This window comes from Gavialis gangeticus, unplaced genomic scaffold (assembly GCF_001723915.1).
Source record: "Gavialis gangeticus isolate Ggan-Ray unplaced genomic scaffold, GavGan_comp1, whole genome shotgun sequence".
NCBI classification, from domain to species: domain Eukaryota; kingdom Metazoa; phylum Chordata; order Crocodylia; family Gavialidae; genus Gavialis; species Gavialis gangeticus.
In genome coordinates this window covers 40,838,319-40,853,520 of record NW_017729034.1, presented here as the reverse complement: position 1 = coordinate 40,853,520, position 15,202 = coordinate 40,838,319, and the positions used below count along the sequence as shown (strand labels likewise).

The 15,202-nt window shown below is 42.5% G+C and overlaps 1 protein-coding gene across 1 annotated transcript in view; it reads right to left on the bottom strand.

Moving 5' to 3' along the window:
- Positions 1-15,202, bottom strand: part of SMYD3 (SET and MYND domain containing 3) — an 895,363-nt gene that overhangs the window by 19,413 nt on the left and 860,748 nt on the right. Inside the window, exon 11 of the mRNA XM_019526714.1 lies at positions 4,364-4,472. Coding sequence (XP_019382259.1) covers positions 4,364-4,472 — 109 coding nt within the window. The remainder of the gene's footprint in view (positions 1-4,363; positions 4,473-15,202) is intronic.

The following is a 15,202-nucleotide window of genomic DNA, read 5'->3' as shown; positions in this document are numbered from 1 at the left end:
AAGTCCCAGATCACAGCAGGTACACTGGGTTGCGGGCACTTGGCTTTCATCTTACTGGTGCAAAAGCCCAGGCTCCCCCTGCACTGGCAAGTAGAAAGAGTGCAACTGGGGTCTGATGCATGTGTGGCATGGTAGGAGGCATGGTTGTTGGAATCAGGGCTCAGATCCCATGGTGTCTAAATGAATGTGAGCCTTAGTGTGACCTCCTCAGTTCACCAGTCAGTCAGCTGAGCTGTTAAGAACAAGAAAGTAATCAGCTAAAATACAGTTCTATAAGAGCAGGTCATTTTTTGGCTGGAGAAAGCAGGAAGCTAGACTGGACACCAGGTCTGTTTCTGGGACACCACAGCTATGAGCCACCTTAGACTCAGGACAATCTAGTTATAAACATGTGGAACAAATAGACTACTTTGGCTACCATCAAGTAAGAGTACTCTGCAAGTTTTACTGAGATTATTCTGAGGGACATTTTTATTCAGTTTCTGAAGTATCATCAGAGAAGAGAGGGCAATATGTGTGCATGCCCCTTAAAGCATTAGAAAAATAGGATTGGTGATTCATTCTACCTCCTGAGAAGAGAACGGCTGTATTTGCAAGTTATAAATGTCATAGAGGAAATGGCAGCCCAGATTAATTGGCGCATGAGACATATGGTTCACTTTTGAATAATGAATGGGAAATGGAATTGATTACTTTCTCATCAGCTTTTTTTAATAATCAAAATTGGCCACAATTTAAATTAAATGTATCAACTAAGGATTTAACTTACCCAGACTTGCTAAGGTACATACTGTATTAAGCATTAATTTATTAGTAAAAACAGGTGGAAGTTATCAGCTATTCAGCAGACAGACATTATCACTCATTAAGCCCTAATAGATTTGTTTTTTCCCAAAATAATACAAAAACATTAGTGTCACACATATAGGCAGTAAATAATGGGTATATAAATACACAGACTCTGTACTGAATAATATAGAGCATAAATGCCTTGAGATAAATCAATTCCTCAGGGATAATGCCATCTGAAAGATGAATGGAAAAGAAGGAATCATATAAACCTTAACCTGAAAATGCTGTGTTACTTGCTTTCAGTGACACTGGTAACATGTGGATAGACCATGTGAGAAGAGCAGAATGGTCTTAAGCGCATCTACATCAAATACGCAGAATGGTCAGATTCTGTTCTTAGTTATATCAGTGCATAATCACTGTCCTTAATGAACACAATAGTAATGTTCTAGGTGATCATTAAATATGTTATGCCTGATTCATCTTCCATATAAGTCAATAATTGCAATTGTCAGCTGTGCTGGGCTTTTGTTCAGAATTTGTAACACGCTCTACAGCTTAAAATTGGAAACCGAGGCAGTGAGGGGTGAGGTGGCTTGCCTCAAGTCAGGCAGGAAATCAGCTGCAGATCCAAAAGAGGTAGGATCCAGCAGATAGGGCACTGACCTGGGCCTTGGGAGATCTGGGCTCAGTTCCCAGCTCTGTCAGAGACCTGCCACAAGTCACAACCTCTTTGTTCCTCAATTCCCATTTGTGGATATGAGCACCCAGAAGGATGTTGTGAGGGTGAGTTCATTAGAGGTTGTAAGGTGCTGAGTTATTAGGGTCTGCTGCCAAGCTAAGGCTGATGGAAGCAAGCGAAGGCTGTCAGCACCAGCGCCTGAGTGCCTTTACCATAAGGCTATCCTTGCTCCCCACCCCCACCTTATTCTCTGCTCTGGTTGTAGTCCTTTACTGAAGTACCATTCATCAGAATTTATGATGTTCTTCTGCCCCTTTGGTACTGAAATAATAACTTCTTAGGAAATCACATCCCATTTAACAATGAAAAGAGTTCTGGAGAGAAAGGGGTGGAGTTCAGCATAAAAACAAAACAAAACAACCAATGGGTTTGTAGCAGGCACATATGTTGATGACTTCTGTTTGTTTGCTAAGTTACCCATTTCAGTGCAAACAGGTTGTCATAAAAGGTGTGGGTCTCCCAGGTACTTCAATAGGAGCTGCACATATACATGCAAGAACTTAGTTTGGTTGGGCATATCAGGGATGGAAGAATGCTGACAGTCCTTGCTAGGGCTGTGCAAGCTTCAGTCCTTGATTCAATTTGGCGGAGATTCAGCCCGAATCTGAATGGAATCAGAGGACCCTTTAATCTCTCCAAATTGAATCAGAACACTCCAAATCAATTCGGAGAGATTCGGAAAGATTCGGAAATTCGGCCATAGGCACAGCTTCTAATGTTTTTTCTACATACCTCTAAGTAGCAGGTGGCTTGTGAATGCTGGGATGCTGGGGTGCATGGAGCATCCCACAGAAGCGCAGGGGGCTCCCCAGCATATTTGGCAGCAGACCCGAAAGTGGACCAGAAGCACTTCCGGTCCACTTCTACATTCACTGGGGAGCACGCAGGGTCTCCATCCCCCTGGCTCGACGACTGGTGCCTCCTGGGTCTGGGGCGGGGTCCCCCTGTGGTTGTACTTCTGGTCCACTTCTGGGTTCACCACTGAGCATGTGGACAGCCCCCCACACTCCTGTGGGACACTTCATGTGCCCTAGCATTGCAGTGTTCACGAGTCGCACTGGTACCTCGAGGTATGTAGAAAAAACGTTTAAGCTGTGTCTATGTCCAAATTGCTGATTCTCAGAATCAGCAGCGAATCTTCAGATTCGAATTTGGCTGAATCGAATCAAAGACAGTGATCCGAATCAATGAACTGAATCACTGTCCCCAATTTGGGCCGAATCCAAATCGAATAGGGCCCGCTTCGCACGCTCCTAGTCCTTGCCCTTTGCCTAAGGGAGCTGTGACCTTATTGGCATGTTGCTTAAGCTTAATTTATCCCAGGACTCCACTAACCAAAGCCTCCCTCCGGGCCCAAGCCTGTTCTCACTGACACAAGTAATGCAGCACTGCTCCAGATTTACACTGGTTTGAGAGAAGAATCTGGTGCATGGCATGAGCTATCACTGCTTGCTAAGCTACACTGTAGCAGCTTCTGGGTAGTGCAAGGTCCCACCTGAACACAAATCCCACAAAGAACATTATGTGAATGAGAGTAATGAAACTGCTGCTTCAACTTGCCTTGCAGCAAAGCATACTAATTAGGGGCCATAGCAGTTCTGCTTTGCCATAGATCTGAACAGAAAAACTTGTCTGGTGTCAGCACTGAAGACTCCTCTAGCCTAGCAGCAGAAGACAAGGGGAAGGGCCAGATGGCTTTCTGAGGCACTGAGCACAGGAAACAAGCAGAAAGTGTTACACACCGGAGATAGGGAGAGAAGATAAAGTAAGACCTCACTGCATATCAGCTGTGAGGCCTAATTCTGCAGATGGTAATATCAGTAACACAAAGGAATAAACAGAAAACCTCCTTGTGGAGTGGTTTGGGGCAACACTGAAGGAAAGCACTGAAGTCAGGAGCTGGGGCTCAGAATGGGAAATGATTCACAGCCTGTATCATGCAAGGTGCTGTGGCGCAGTCACCCGTTGCCTGCATATGCATGTATGTGCTTTTTTCTTCTTCAGTATTTGTACAAGAACAACAACAGTAATATAATAGCAGGACAGATAAGAGCCTGGGGTAGAAGGAAGTGAATATAAACTGAGTTCAGCTTGAATCCAGCTGGAAAGGAAGAAAAGGATCAAACAGAAAGAAAGGAAGGCTCGGAATGAGATACAAAAATGATGTGAATAAACAGGAGCTGCTTGTTGATTTGAAGCGTGCTCCATAATAAACCACAAACATTAAACCAAAGATCTCCTATCTTAAAACACAGGGCCCTGACCCTGTGGAAAAGGTAGGAAAACTGACTGAGAGCAGGGAGGATGGGGAATACAGCCTGACTATTGCCCATCTCCTTCCACAGCTCCTATGCTCATTTTTGCTTTCCTGTATTTTGGTAGGATGAGGAAAGCATCTGGCCATTTTAGGGTTACTAGTTTCCCCTTTATCCCTCGCACCCACTTTGGCACGGAACAACTCAGGGCATATTCAGACATGAAGAGGAAAGAACAGTATAAAGCATTGTAATATTTTTATCTCTTCAAATTTAATAGCTGTTTTCCATTCAAGGTTAGGGGGTGATTAATGGCACCTTCAAGCTACTGAATAGTAATTAACAATGACTGATATTAAAGGAAGCGTGCTCAGGAAACACAGTAAGCAACAATGACCCATTACCATGCATTGCAGTTATTGCCTGGGGAGCTGGCTCTAATAGAAAAAAAATTGTGGGGGGCTTAAGAGGGAGGAATTCAGGTGCAACCAGAGCTGATCGGGGGAGGACTGCATGGACAATCCATGGAAAGTAGTGGCAGAGGGGAGGAGAAAACCCAGTTGGCAATACTGACCTGCTTCAAGGTTTCCAGAGCTTGACAAAACATGTCTTGACTACACTGCAATTTGGCCACTCTCATCATCTGGACAGCCCTCAAAGGATGAAAGCCAGGATAATAGAATCTGTGGAGAAAAGGGAAAAAACAGAGTCACTATCACTTTTCACCTTCACAGTCACTGCCTCAGTGGAGAGCTATTAGGGTGGGGCTGCAAAGTCATTATGAATTTTAATAAGGTACTCAGAGAAAATTAGCTGCACTATTGAGAAGCATGAAATGCTTAGGGGAGTTAACAAATTATTACTCTCTGTCTCCACGGAATGCCTTTTACATTAGCCTGTTAGAAAATGACAAGAATGGGATTATTTTATACACTGCTGTTGGATGACACAATAGCATTTGCCATACATGATGTTTAAAATAAAAAGTCTCTCAGGCAGTCTCAATACTACTGAAGTAATATTATTATTTTGAAAGAAAAGTTGAAATATGGAGCCCAGTTCTGGCTGTGATGCTGTGATCTTATGGCACACAAAGCATAGGTGGCTGGCAGGGCCACACACATAACAGCATGGAAATTATTTGTCAACATACACTTGGAGTCTGGCGAACCTGAGAACTGGCCATGAAACTCCTTGTGCGTGAAATAATTGAAAGATAATGTGTTCAGGGAAGTGTCTCTTTACGGACTTGCATAACAAGGCATCAATAGCAGGCAGAATGCATTTGCATGGACAAAGTTTCTGTTGCTCCTCACACGTGCCCAATGCCTGCTCTGGTGTGTGCTCATGAGCATGTGTTGGAGCAGACTTGATTATCGATCAAGTTAAAGCACCCCCACCACCATTTTGAAGCGTGTGACACTGAATACATGACATGCTGTGGGCACTTTAATTAGAGTGGCTCTTGAGAGCCACTCTAATTAAGGCACCCCTCCACCATTGACTCCAGAGCACGTATAAAGATGCCACAGGTTTTACACAAGGAAAATTCTCCATTAACTTACCTGGAGTTGCTTCTGATTTATATTCACATATATGATAAAACAATCATGCCGCTTTGGATTTGTGATGTAAAAGTGGACATAAAAGCAATCACCCCCCTACTTAATTATAATATATTGTGAATAAGTTCCTATTTTAATGGCAGCCACTTTGCAGTTCTAACATTGTAAAGTATAACTTTACTGGAAAGTTGGCAAGGGTGGAGCACATGACTTGGTAAGGATAAGTATCATACTGGATCAAATATAAATTGACTTTCTCCATTCCACCAATAATGAACACTTAAGAATACTTCAGAAAATTTCAAAACCATAACAACTGTTGGAAACAGAGACAACACAATGGCATCATTTTTAAAACAATGGGCCAGTGTCTCGTACCACTTGTACCAGGTTTCAAAGTGATGGGTACTTCAGTGGAATTATTTCTGCTTTATATCTGTGTAGATGAAAGGAGAAGGATGTCCAGTGTCTGGAGAGAGACTGGTTGAACACCTGATAGATAGCCTGTTCTATAAACACATTGGATGACTTGAGCATGCAAGGATGGAGAGGAAATGGATTGGAAACTCATACAGAAGGGATAAATCTGAAAAGGCAACACACAGTAAATACAGTCAATCTTTTGAATGGAAGGTGCTCTTATTATAAATCCCAAATAAAGTACAGAAATATGAAAGGTTTTCACACAGAAAAAGCTTCTGATGCCAGAAAGCTGCAGTGAAGATATACAAAGCTACATAGGAAGCTTATTTCTATGCACATTTGGATGAGACTTGGCCACATCCAACAAAGCCTCCACCTGATCCAAGTTATCTATAAAAACCTATCTTGATTCTGCAAAAGCTCCATCTTTAGGGACCACAAAGGAATGTGGGATACATAGGATTGCAAGATAATCTTCGGGCCATGTTGTGGCTTGCAGACCAAAAGAGGTTAAGAACCACTTAATTAAAGCACAGTATTAGCAGTATTTGTGTCTGACACCAGTGAATGTGTCAGTCAAAGACTTCAGGAAACAAAAAATACTGTCTGAACACATGCATGACTAGAGGGTTTTCTTTTAGTTTTCAACAAGAGTGTAACTGGGGAGGGTGGGGGGCTGAGCAGGACACCAGGCTTGGACACCAGCCTACTGAGGGCACTGAAATGGAGGCCTCTTCCAGGGAGTCTGCACCATGGCAGCTATCTTGCACTGCTCCTGTTGCAACAGAAGCCAGGTACAGAGATACTGTGATGCCGCTGTAGCAGCAACAACTAAGGTACGTAGGCCATGTGAGAGCAGCTACAGGAGCCCGGACATTTTTTGAATCCCCAAAGCAGGTAAGGTGCCTGCCGTCCCCCAAATCCCCTGTTCTTGGCTCCCACTCCTTTCCAGAGCTCTGCAGTACCTCGTCCCCCTTCCTACTCCCCAATCTATGTTCTCCAACGGAGAGTTACACTTCTGTTTTTCAGTTATGATCATTATATCCGTTGACATGGGTACAGCCATCTCCTGTTAAAAGGGAACAAAATGCAACTGAAGCTGAGTGGGCTAGAGATTTGGAGTTGAGTTACTGATAAGTAATAGTAACTTTGATAATGATGATTAAAGGAATAGATGGGATTAGGTGGCACTTACAATGGCTTTGCAAAAACTGTCAATATTGGTATATAAATTGTACATATCTTCTTATCTCTCTCTCAGCCTTTCTATATCAGTATGATTGCTGCACTGATGAAAAAGAGTTGGGGGCAAAATGGGACCCAATCAAGTCAACACCTTCTCCCAGCATCCCTCAGCCCAAAACTGTTCAGGAGATTCTGGTCCTATTCTAGGTCATTAAAATCGTAGAGATACCTCCTGCCTAAGATGTGGCCTTAGGATAAAACTGCATGTGGTAAAACTTTGGATACAACAGCCAGAGACTGCAGCCAGTAGTAGCAGTGGCAGCAGCCACTAAAGCAGGGCCCTTCAGAAGTTTGGAGGACTTCTTTCAGTTTCGACTGACCCTGAACATATTGGACACTCTCTCATTTTCCCTGTGTCACATCAGCACCTAACTCTTCTATCCCCTTCTCTTCTGCTTTGACTTCTTCACACTTTCCCCTCTGATGTCCTTTCTCCCATCTTCTCTCCCATATTTCTATTCAGCCAATCTCCTCCTACTGAAACCAACTCCAACATCTATAAAATTGTGGATCTAAGGGTATCTCTGTGTTATAGTCATGCCTGGGATTGTGGCCCATATTGATGCAACTCAAGCAACCTCAGAACTAGCTATCTCAGAAACTGCCACTAGATTTACACAGATTTATCTCAGGTTAGAATATGCCCCCTGCATTCAAATGGATATGATGTGTCCAGCTCTTTAACTAGAGTCCATGAAGATTTAAGATTATGGCATGTGTGATACCAGAGGAAGCACAAGGCCATTTTACGATGTCAGGCACATAGAAAACTTCCAGCCATAAACTAAAGCGAGTGGAATTTTAAGAGGAGATGACAGAGGAAGCAAGTGTGGATATGTGAACCCTAAGTGCATAAATATTTACAAAGCTGTTGTGCTGTGCTGATTTATGTGCTGATCTTATGCGTATGTTTAGCTGCATTTTGCAAACCTTAATAATGACACTTTGAATCTCTCTTTATTGTCATTTTCTGAGATAAATCTGTTAGAATACTAGAACATCTTTTGTGTGGGCACATCTACTGAGCAAGCTTATTACAGGAGTCAGTGCAACTTGCAGCTTTTTGGGGAGAAATAAAAGGAAGATAATGTTTCTGCCTTCTTCCAGGATTCTCCATGCTTCAGTACAGTCAAAAACTGGTATGGGGAAAAGACTAAGAAATTGTATCAGGCACTTGGGAAGCAACATGTTATCTCTACTAGTAAGTCTGATCTAAATAAGATGATAAAATTAAGACCTGAGGGTTAAGGGAAAATCCTCTTAACCTTGGTGTTCACTGACCTGTGGGGATGCACCTTCAGCTGGTGTGGTTAGCACAGCTACACCGAAGCCCACAACCCACAGAATCATACAGTTGCAGAGATGGATGGGACAGAAGGGGATCATCTAGTCCTAGCGATTCTCAAACAGAGTGCCAGGGGATACTTTGAGATCCTTTCAAGGGTGCCACAGGGTGCCACAAAATGTTAGCACTGTTAGGTGTGCAAATATGATTCACAAGATAAACTCTGATGTTTTGAATAGGAATCCAGAGGGTTTTAACCTTTGTGATCTGTTATGGTCTTCCTGAGTTCTTTGCAACGACAGACAAATTGCTCTATTATTTTTCTGTAGTCAAAGAATAAGTGAAAACGAAGAGCTGGCATTTTCCTAGGGATGCCTCAAGTCCAATGAGAGGTGTTTCGAGTCTAAAAAGGTTGAGGATCATTAATTTAGTTCAACTTCTATCCCAAGGCAAGTTAAGTATAGTTGCTGGTTTAAGCTCTTCTCAGGAAGCCTCCAGTGCAAGTCATTCCACAATATCCTGAAGTAGCCTTTTCCAATATTTCATCACCGTAACAGTCAGAATGATTTCCCCAATATACAACCTACATCTTTACAAAATAGATCTATGCCCATTCATAACAGGTAAATATTCTGAAAAATGATACTTAATTTATCTAATCTTTCATGGTTTGAGATTTTGGAATTACCGGCTCCTTTTTCAGTTTAGTCATGATTTCAGCCTTGATAGTCCCCTGCTTCAGTAGCAGACTACATGCTTTGTGAAGAAATAGGTCCTTTGCCTTGTTCTATGTATATTCATTCTTAATTTTTTAAAGTGGCCCACTGTGTTTTCATATTGTAGTATGGCACAAAAATACAAGCCATGACCCATATTAGCTACATGTTTCCTTGTTTTTAATACTGAACTACAATCAAAGCCACTCAAATGCTTTCTTTTTTCCAGGCTAAATAATCATTACTTTTGCATTTCCTTGTGATGTTAGCTACTGCCTGACATTAAAAAGAATGGCCCAAGGTATACCGCTATACTACTAAAACCAGTATAATTTCTGATGCTTCACAGTTTAAACCAGGCTAATAGAACTGCAGTATTTCCTGTAAGTCAATTTGTAGGGCTAACATTTGCACCTTTGTCTTCAGCCTGATGTAATTTAAAACACACAAACCTTGAAATAAGGGTTTAAAATAGGAATGTTTAAAGACCCATTGATATAGTGATGCTAAAAGGTGGCTATCCACGTTTTTAATTTGGTCTGTAAAATCTCCCAGCGCAAGTAAATATGAGAGCAGAGAAGAGATGAAGCCATTTTAGGATCTCTAGCAACAGAGAGGGAGTTAAGACTGGGCTACTAGGCTGCAGGAAACATGTTGAGCAGTATAAAGAGGACAGCCTCAGTCTTCAGAGAGAAATTATTCTAGCTGAAGTTGGTGGAATTATAGATTTTAAAGCAATTATCCAACAAGTTTGACCTTACTTTCTATTCTTGACTCAATACTGATTTGCGATTATGCTGATTATTCATATACATTCACCAAATTTCACCTGTGACTTTATAAATTGTTTGCTTCCATTAATTTGCTGTTCGTTATTTGCTACATGAGCCTGATCACCTAATTTACATTTTCCTGTTCCTTGTTTGAACTCCTGAAGCTTTTACATGAGAAATATATCTTTATGAAAATTTAAGGATAAATGATTACTGTGTGCTAAAATTCATGAGACATTCAGAATCCATCAACATTTCCCCATGTGAGCCAGCAATTATATGAGTACTCAAACAAATTATATGACCCAAGGAATAAAAGTAGATGAAACCAACTGTATTCATTTATAAATTCATAGATTTTAGGGCCAGAAGGGACTATTATGATCATTCAGTCTGACCTCCTACACAACACAGGCCACAGAATTTCACCTAGTAATTCCCACATCAAGACCAGTAACTTGAGGCTGAATGAGGTTATAAATGACACTGCTTTATTTGTGGGAAACATTAAATCACATTTCTACTATTAAACCAGTTCTAGGGCTTTTACATCATTTAAGTAGAACTGTACAAGAGTCCAGAAATGATACTAGCAGGGAATGTAGATACAATTTCTCTACCAGTGTACCGATTAAAGTGCTACAAAAAGAGATATATTGGAGGAATGTAGGAAAATATATTTGAGGCAGAACTAAAACTTTTTGTTTTGTACTAGAAATGGCAGAAGTCTACAGGCAATGTATATATCTAAGGGCATTGTATATGTATAGAACCATTAAGGCTTCCTGTGAAAGCCCTGCACAGGAATACTGACCTGACCCACATGTTTATGGTGTATTTATGCTGGGGAGCAGGAGCTCAGGATAATCTCCCTTTTAGAGGGTTATTCTTTCTGGCTTTCTTTTTTTATTTTGACCTTAACAACATCCCATTTATCACCGATGATCAGATAAGATTAAACTAGTTCAGGACTTGACATCTCCCTTTGCACTTTCTCTTGTGGCCATGTCATTTTGGTGCATCAGATTGAATCCTTCATCTGGGTCAGGCCTGATATATTCCAGCTGCCCTGAAATGTTTATTGTCCATTTTATTCCCCCGTCTCAGTGTCTCACTGAAACAACCAGGGCAGCAGTGCATAATTTAATGCTGGCATCACCCTTCTTGATTCTTTCCTAAACTTGACCTGGGCTGATTAGGGTTGTGCAATTGGCCTTTTCACACCAGCAGCCAAGAGTTCCCAGAGGTATCTCTAAGTGAAGGTCAAAAAGGCCTTACCTAACACCTCCACCAGCTATGATCTGGCACTGAAGGGAAAATATCCTAAGAATGTTTACCCTTGAAAATCCTTCATAAGCAAAGAAGTGAATGGTTACTTTCTGTTGTTATTTAGCACATAGAGACCACCACAGTGATCAGGGCCTCATGAGGCTAGTCCTTATGTACAGATAGGGCCCAATTCACATTGAATGCCTTTTACCCAACTCCAGAAATTCAAAGACACCTGACAATGACTGTAAATTTAATTTATACTCATGGTAAAGCCTCTCTATACTACAAGAAAGGTGTAAAGCATCCTTAGTGAAAATGAAAAGTAGAATCAGAGCTTACAGTTCTGAAATTCCTGTGCCAAATCCTCTATTTCTTTTTCAGTTTTTAGCATGCCCTTAACTCAAGAAAAATCTTGCTGTTTCACTGGGACTTTCACCTGAATAGGAAGTGAAAAATTTGGCTCTGCCAAATTGTAACTCTCATTCTCCTACATCATACACACAGCTGGCACTGTCCCAGTACTCCTTGTTTCAGTTATTTAACTAATACCAGATATCCAAATATGCTCCCAAATCATAAATATTTGCTGCCCATCTCAGGAATATTATTATTCTGTCCTCAGGCCTCTGATCATTTTGCTGTGTTTCTCAGGTTAGTAATTTGTGTCATATTAAAATGCATAACTACTCAGATGTTGGCGCTGCTACAGTCTAAATTAATACTTAACGAAATGGCAAATAGGACACAAGTGATATCTAACTGCAATTTTCACCTTGATTCCCCATCCATCCCACTCATCATTTTAAAATCCTGACACTGCAGCTGAGTTGCCCTGCTCCCCACCTGTCAGTCTGAGCTGTCCAGTTTGAAAGCTTTGCCTTCTCCTGGTGTCCATCTATATTGACTGAACATGTCAAGGAAAGACAGGATGCTGACTCAGGCTGAAAGATTATCCTCAGATAGCACCTACATGTCCTGCTTGATCCTTGATCATTCCTTACAGCGCCCCTTCATGCCCAAACTCTTGTCTACTGGCCACCATCTTTCTGGCGGAGGACAGCAGACTGGAATTGTTCAACGGTACTCAGTTTAAGCAGTGCTCGGCTTTTCATCCTTCCAGCAGATAAGCAGATTGCTTCAGTCTAATAAAAATCAGGTGAGCAGGTGGCAGACTGAAGGATCTCCCACATGTCAAGGCACAACATTACCATTGGGCTGGTAAGTTAGTAACACAGCAGCCTAGCACAAATATTTCTACCAAAGACATGGGGACAAACTGCAAATGTAACATCCTGGAAGAGTGGTAGAAAATGGAGGAAAAGTAGGAAAGAGAATAAAGAAAGAGAAGGGGAATGACAGAGTAAAGGAAAATAAACTCTCTCTCCCCATTCCCGTAACATGCACTGGAGACAATGTAATTTGTGACAGTAACCTTGGCATTCATTTTCTTCTCTGACAGCAAATCAATAACTGGCGCCTTGCATTAAGCACCTAGACTCCACTCTTAGCATGTTGTATCCCTTCAGGGTGAAACTGCAAGACTCATCATGTGAAGAAGCAATCCTGGGCCCTTAAATTTTGGGAGTCGGTCACAGGGCTGCTCTAGCTTGGCAATTCACATAGTGCCATGACTTTTTCTCTCCAGCAACAATACTCAAGAATGACTGGAAAGAACTGAAGCTCACTGTTTGATCCGTTATCCTGTTTGCCAGGTCAGAAGGGATCTTTCCTCTTTACAAATTCTTCTGCTTTCTACTACAAAACTGGGCCCCTGCCAATTACAGTGCCACCTCTATATATACCCAACCTCCCTCAGAGTTTCCTTCAGGGAGACCATGCTTGAGAGTATCAGACAAGGACCTGACAAACCTACTGGTGCAACACTATTGTGAACTTCAGTCCTCAACCCTCAATAGCTTCTGAATGTCTTCTTTCCCGATATGACCAGCCCATGTAACCTAAGAATACAGATGTCTTGTAACCACAGGGATAGAAATTAAGATGCATATGGCTACATATAATGCTGAGAGTTGTATCCTGCATCTAGTAATGACGAAGGAAATATTTTGCATCTTTCCTATCATACCACGGATCCTGGGAAGCTAACCGGTGCTCCATTTTTATGGTGGCACAAAGGTGGGGAAAGGCAATGTCCGTTTCTACCTGAATCAGTTGAGTTCTTGGTGCGCACCTAATGTAGCACAACTAGGCACTGATACATTTTCAAAGTGGAACAGATCCATCCAATCTATTCCTAAACAAATATGGGACATAACAATGTCTTAGGGGACACAACAATAGGCATGGGGCATGACAATGATTGGAGAGGCCAAACAGTAAATGTAAACATGCTGTTGGCACTACGACTGTATAGAATATTTTGGTTTTTTGTTCTGTGTGTTTTAAATTATACTTAATAATCCTACAGAATGTAAAAGCAAAATCAGCAGCAGTAATCCCTCATGGTCAAGGATGATCTCTCTTATGGGTAAAGGAGGGGCTTGTAGATGAATACACTGATAGCTACGAAGGCCGGTGGCTAAGAAGCGACAGACTCTCTGGCAAACACTGCAGGTGGTGGTTAAAGGGAGGGCTGGACCACAGATGTCTTGGTCTTCTTTCCTTTTCTTCCATTTCTGTTATTTTTCCGCCTCTGGGGAGAGATGATTTTCATCAAAGTAAGATGTGTCTTCTCTTACAAGGTGTCACTGTGTAGCCTTGTCCCAGGCTAATTTTCCCCAGTTTGTGGTGTCAATGCCGCACTTCTTAACATTTGCCTTGAGGGTGTCCTTAAAGTGTTTCCTCTGGCCCTCGTGTGTCCTTTGTCCTTGGCTGAGTTGGGAATATAGCAGTTGTTTTGGTATACGTACATCAAACATGCTCACACAATGCCCTGTCCACTGCAGCTGATGTTGAATAATCAGTGCTTCCATACTGGTGGTGTTAGCATCGGTGAGGACACTGGCATATGTGCAATGGTCCTCCCACTTTATGCCAAGGATCTTCCAGAGGTAGCACTGGTGATGGTGTTCCAGGCTTTTCAGATGGTCCCTGTAGGTCACCCAAGCTTCATAGCCATAGAAGCATTGGTTGGGATTACCACAGCCTTATACAGCAGGAGCTTTGTTCAAGTCCTGATGTCATGACTGTTGAACACATGATGATTGTTGAACTCTGCCAGCCTGCAGAGAGCTCTGTGCAAAAGTGGAAAATACATGGGTATCTTCATTAAAATGAAACTCCCCTTTTTTCTCCGTTAAAAGGGAAAGTCTGTGTTTTTTTCCATTTTTCTGTGGGAAATGGAAAACTCAGATCCCTGCTTATCAGCAACCTTGTCAGTTCCCAGCCTTCATTTTGTTAAATAAGGCAAGGTTTTTAAGGCTAAAAAAACCTTAAAAACTTGGGGGGGGGGGAAGAGGGCAAAGAGAGAGGTTAGATGGTGTTAAAAGTAGCCACCTGATCTAATTTAGTTCACCCTGGTGTGGAACATACACTTAGTTCCAGGAAGGTTAAATTGGTCCAAGGTAGTCTATGTTAGATCAGGTTGGCCATTTTCAGAACTGTCTAATTTTCCTGAACTTCTGTACAGATCCTAGCACAGCCCCAGGGCTGCAAAAGTCCAACCGCTGGCCCCAGTCCCAGGGCTGCACTTTTCCTTCCCATTCCCCTGTCACTGGGCTATCTTTAGCCCCTTGGCCCCTTGCCCCCTCCCCCTGTAGACCAGCAAGCACCTCCTCCGTGAACCTCTATTCCGCAAGCCACTCCTGGTGCCAGTTTTATCAGCGTTTACCAGTGCTGAGAGCTGAGGAAGTAAGTCCTGGTGGGAGCAGGCGTGGGAGGGATTACCAGAGGGTAGACGGGGAGGCTAAAAATAGCCCCTTCATCCCCAAATCTCCCCATACATCCTGCAAGCCCCCAATCCTGTCAAACCCTCCTGGACTCCAGCAACCTCCCACAAACTCTGCCTGTTCCCCAAGATCCTGCTTGCCCCCTGATCCCACACAGATGCTGCCTGCACCTCCAATCACTCCTGCCCCCTGATCACCCCACAGACCCTGCTAGCCCCACCCAATTCCTGATCCCCCGTGCCATCTACCCCCACCTCTCTTCCCCCCTGATTCCCCCGTGGACTCT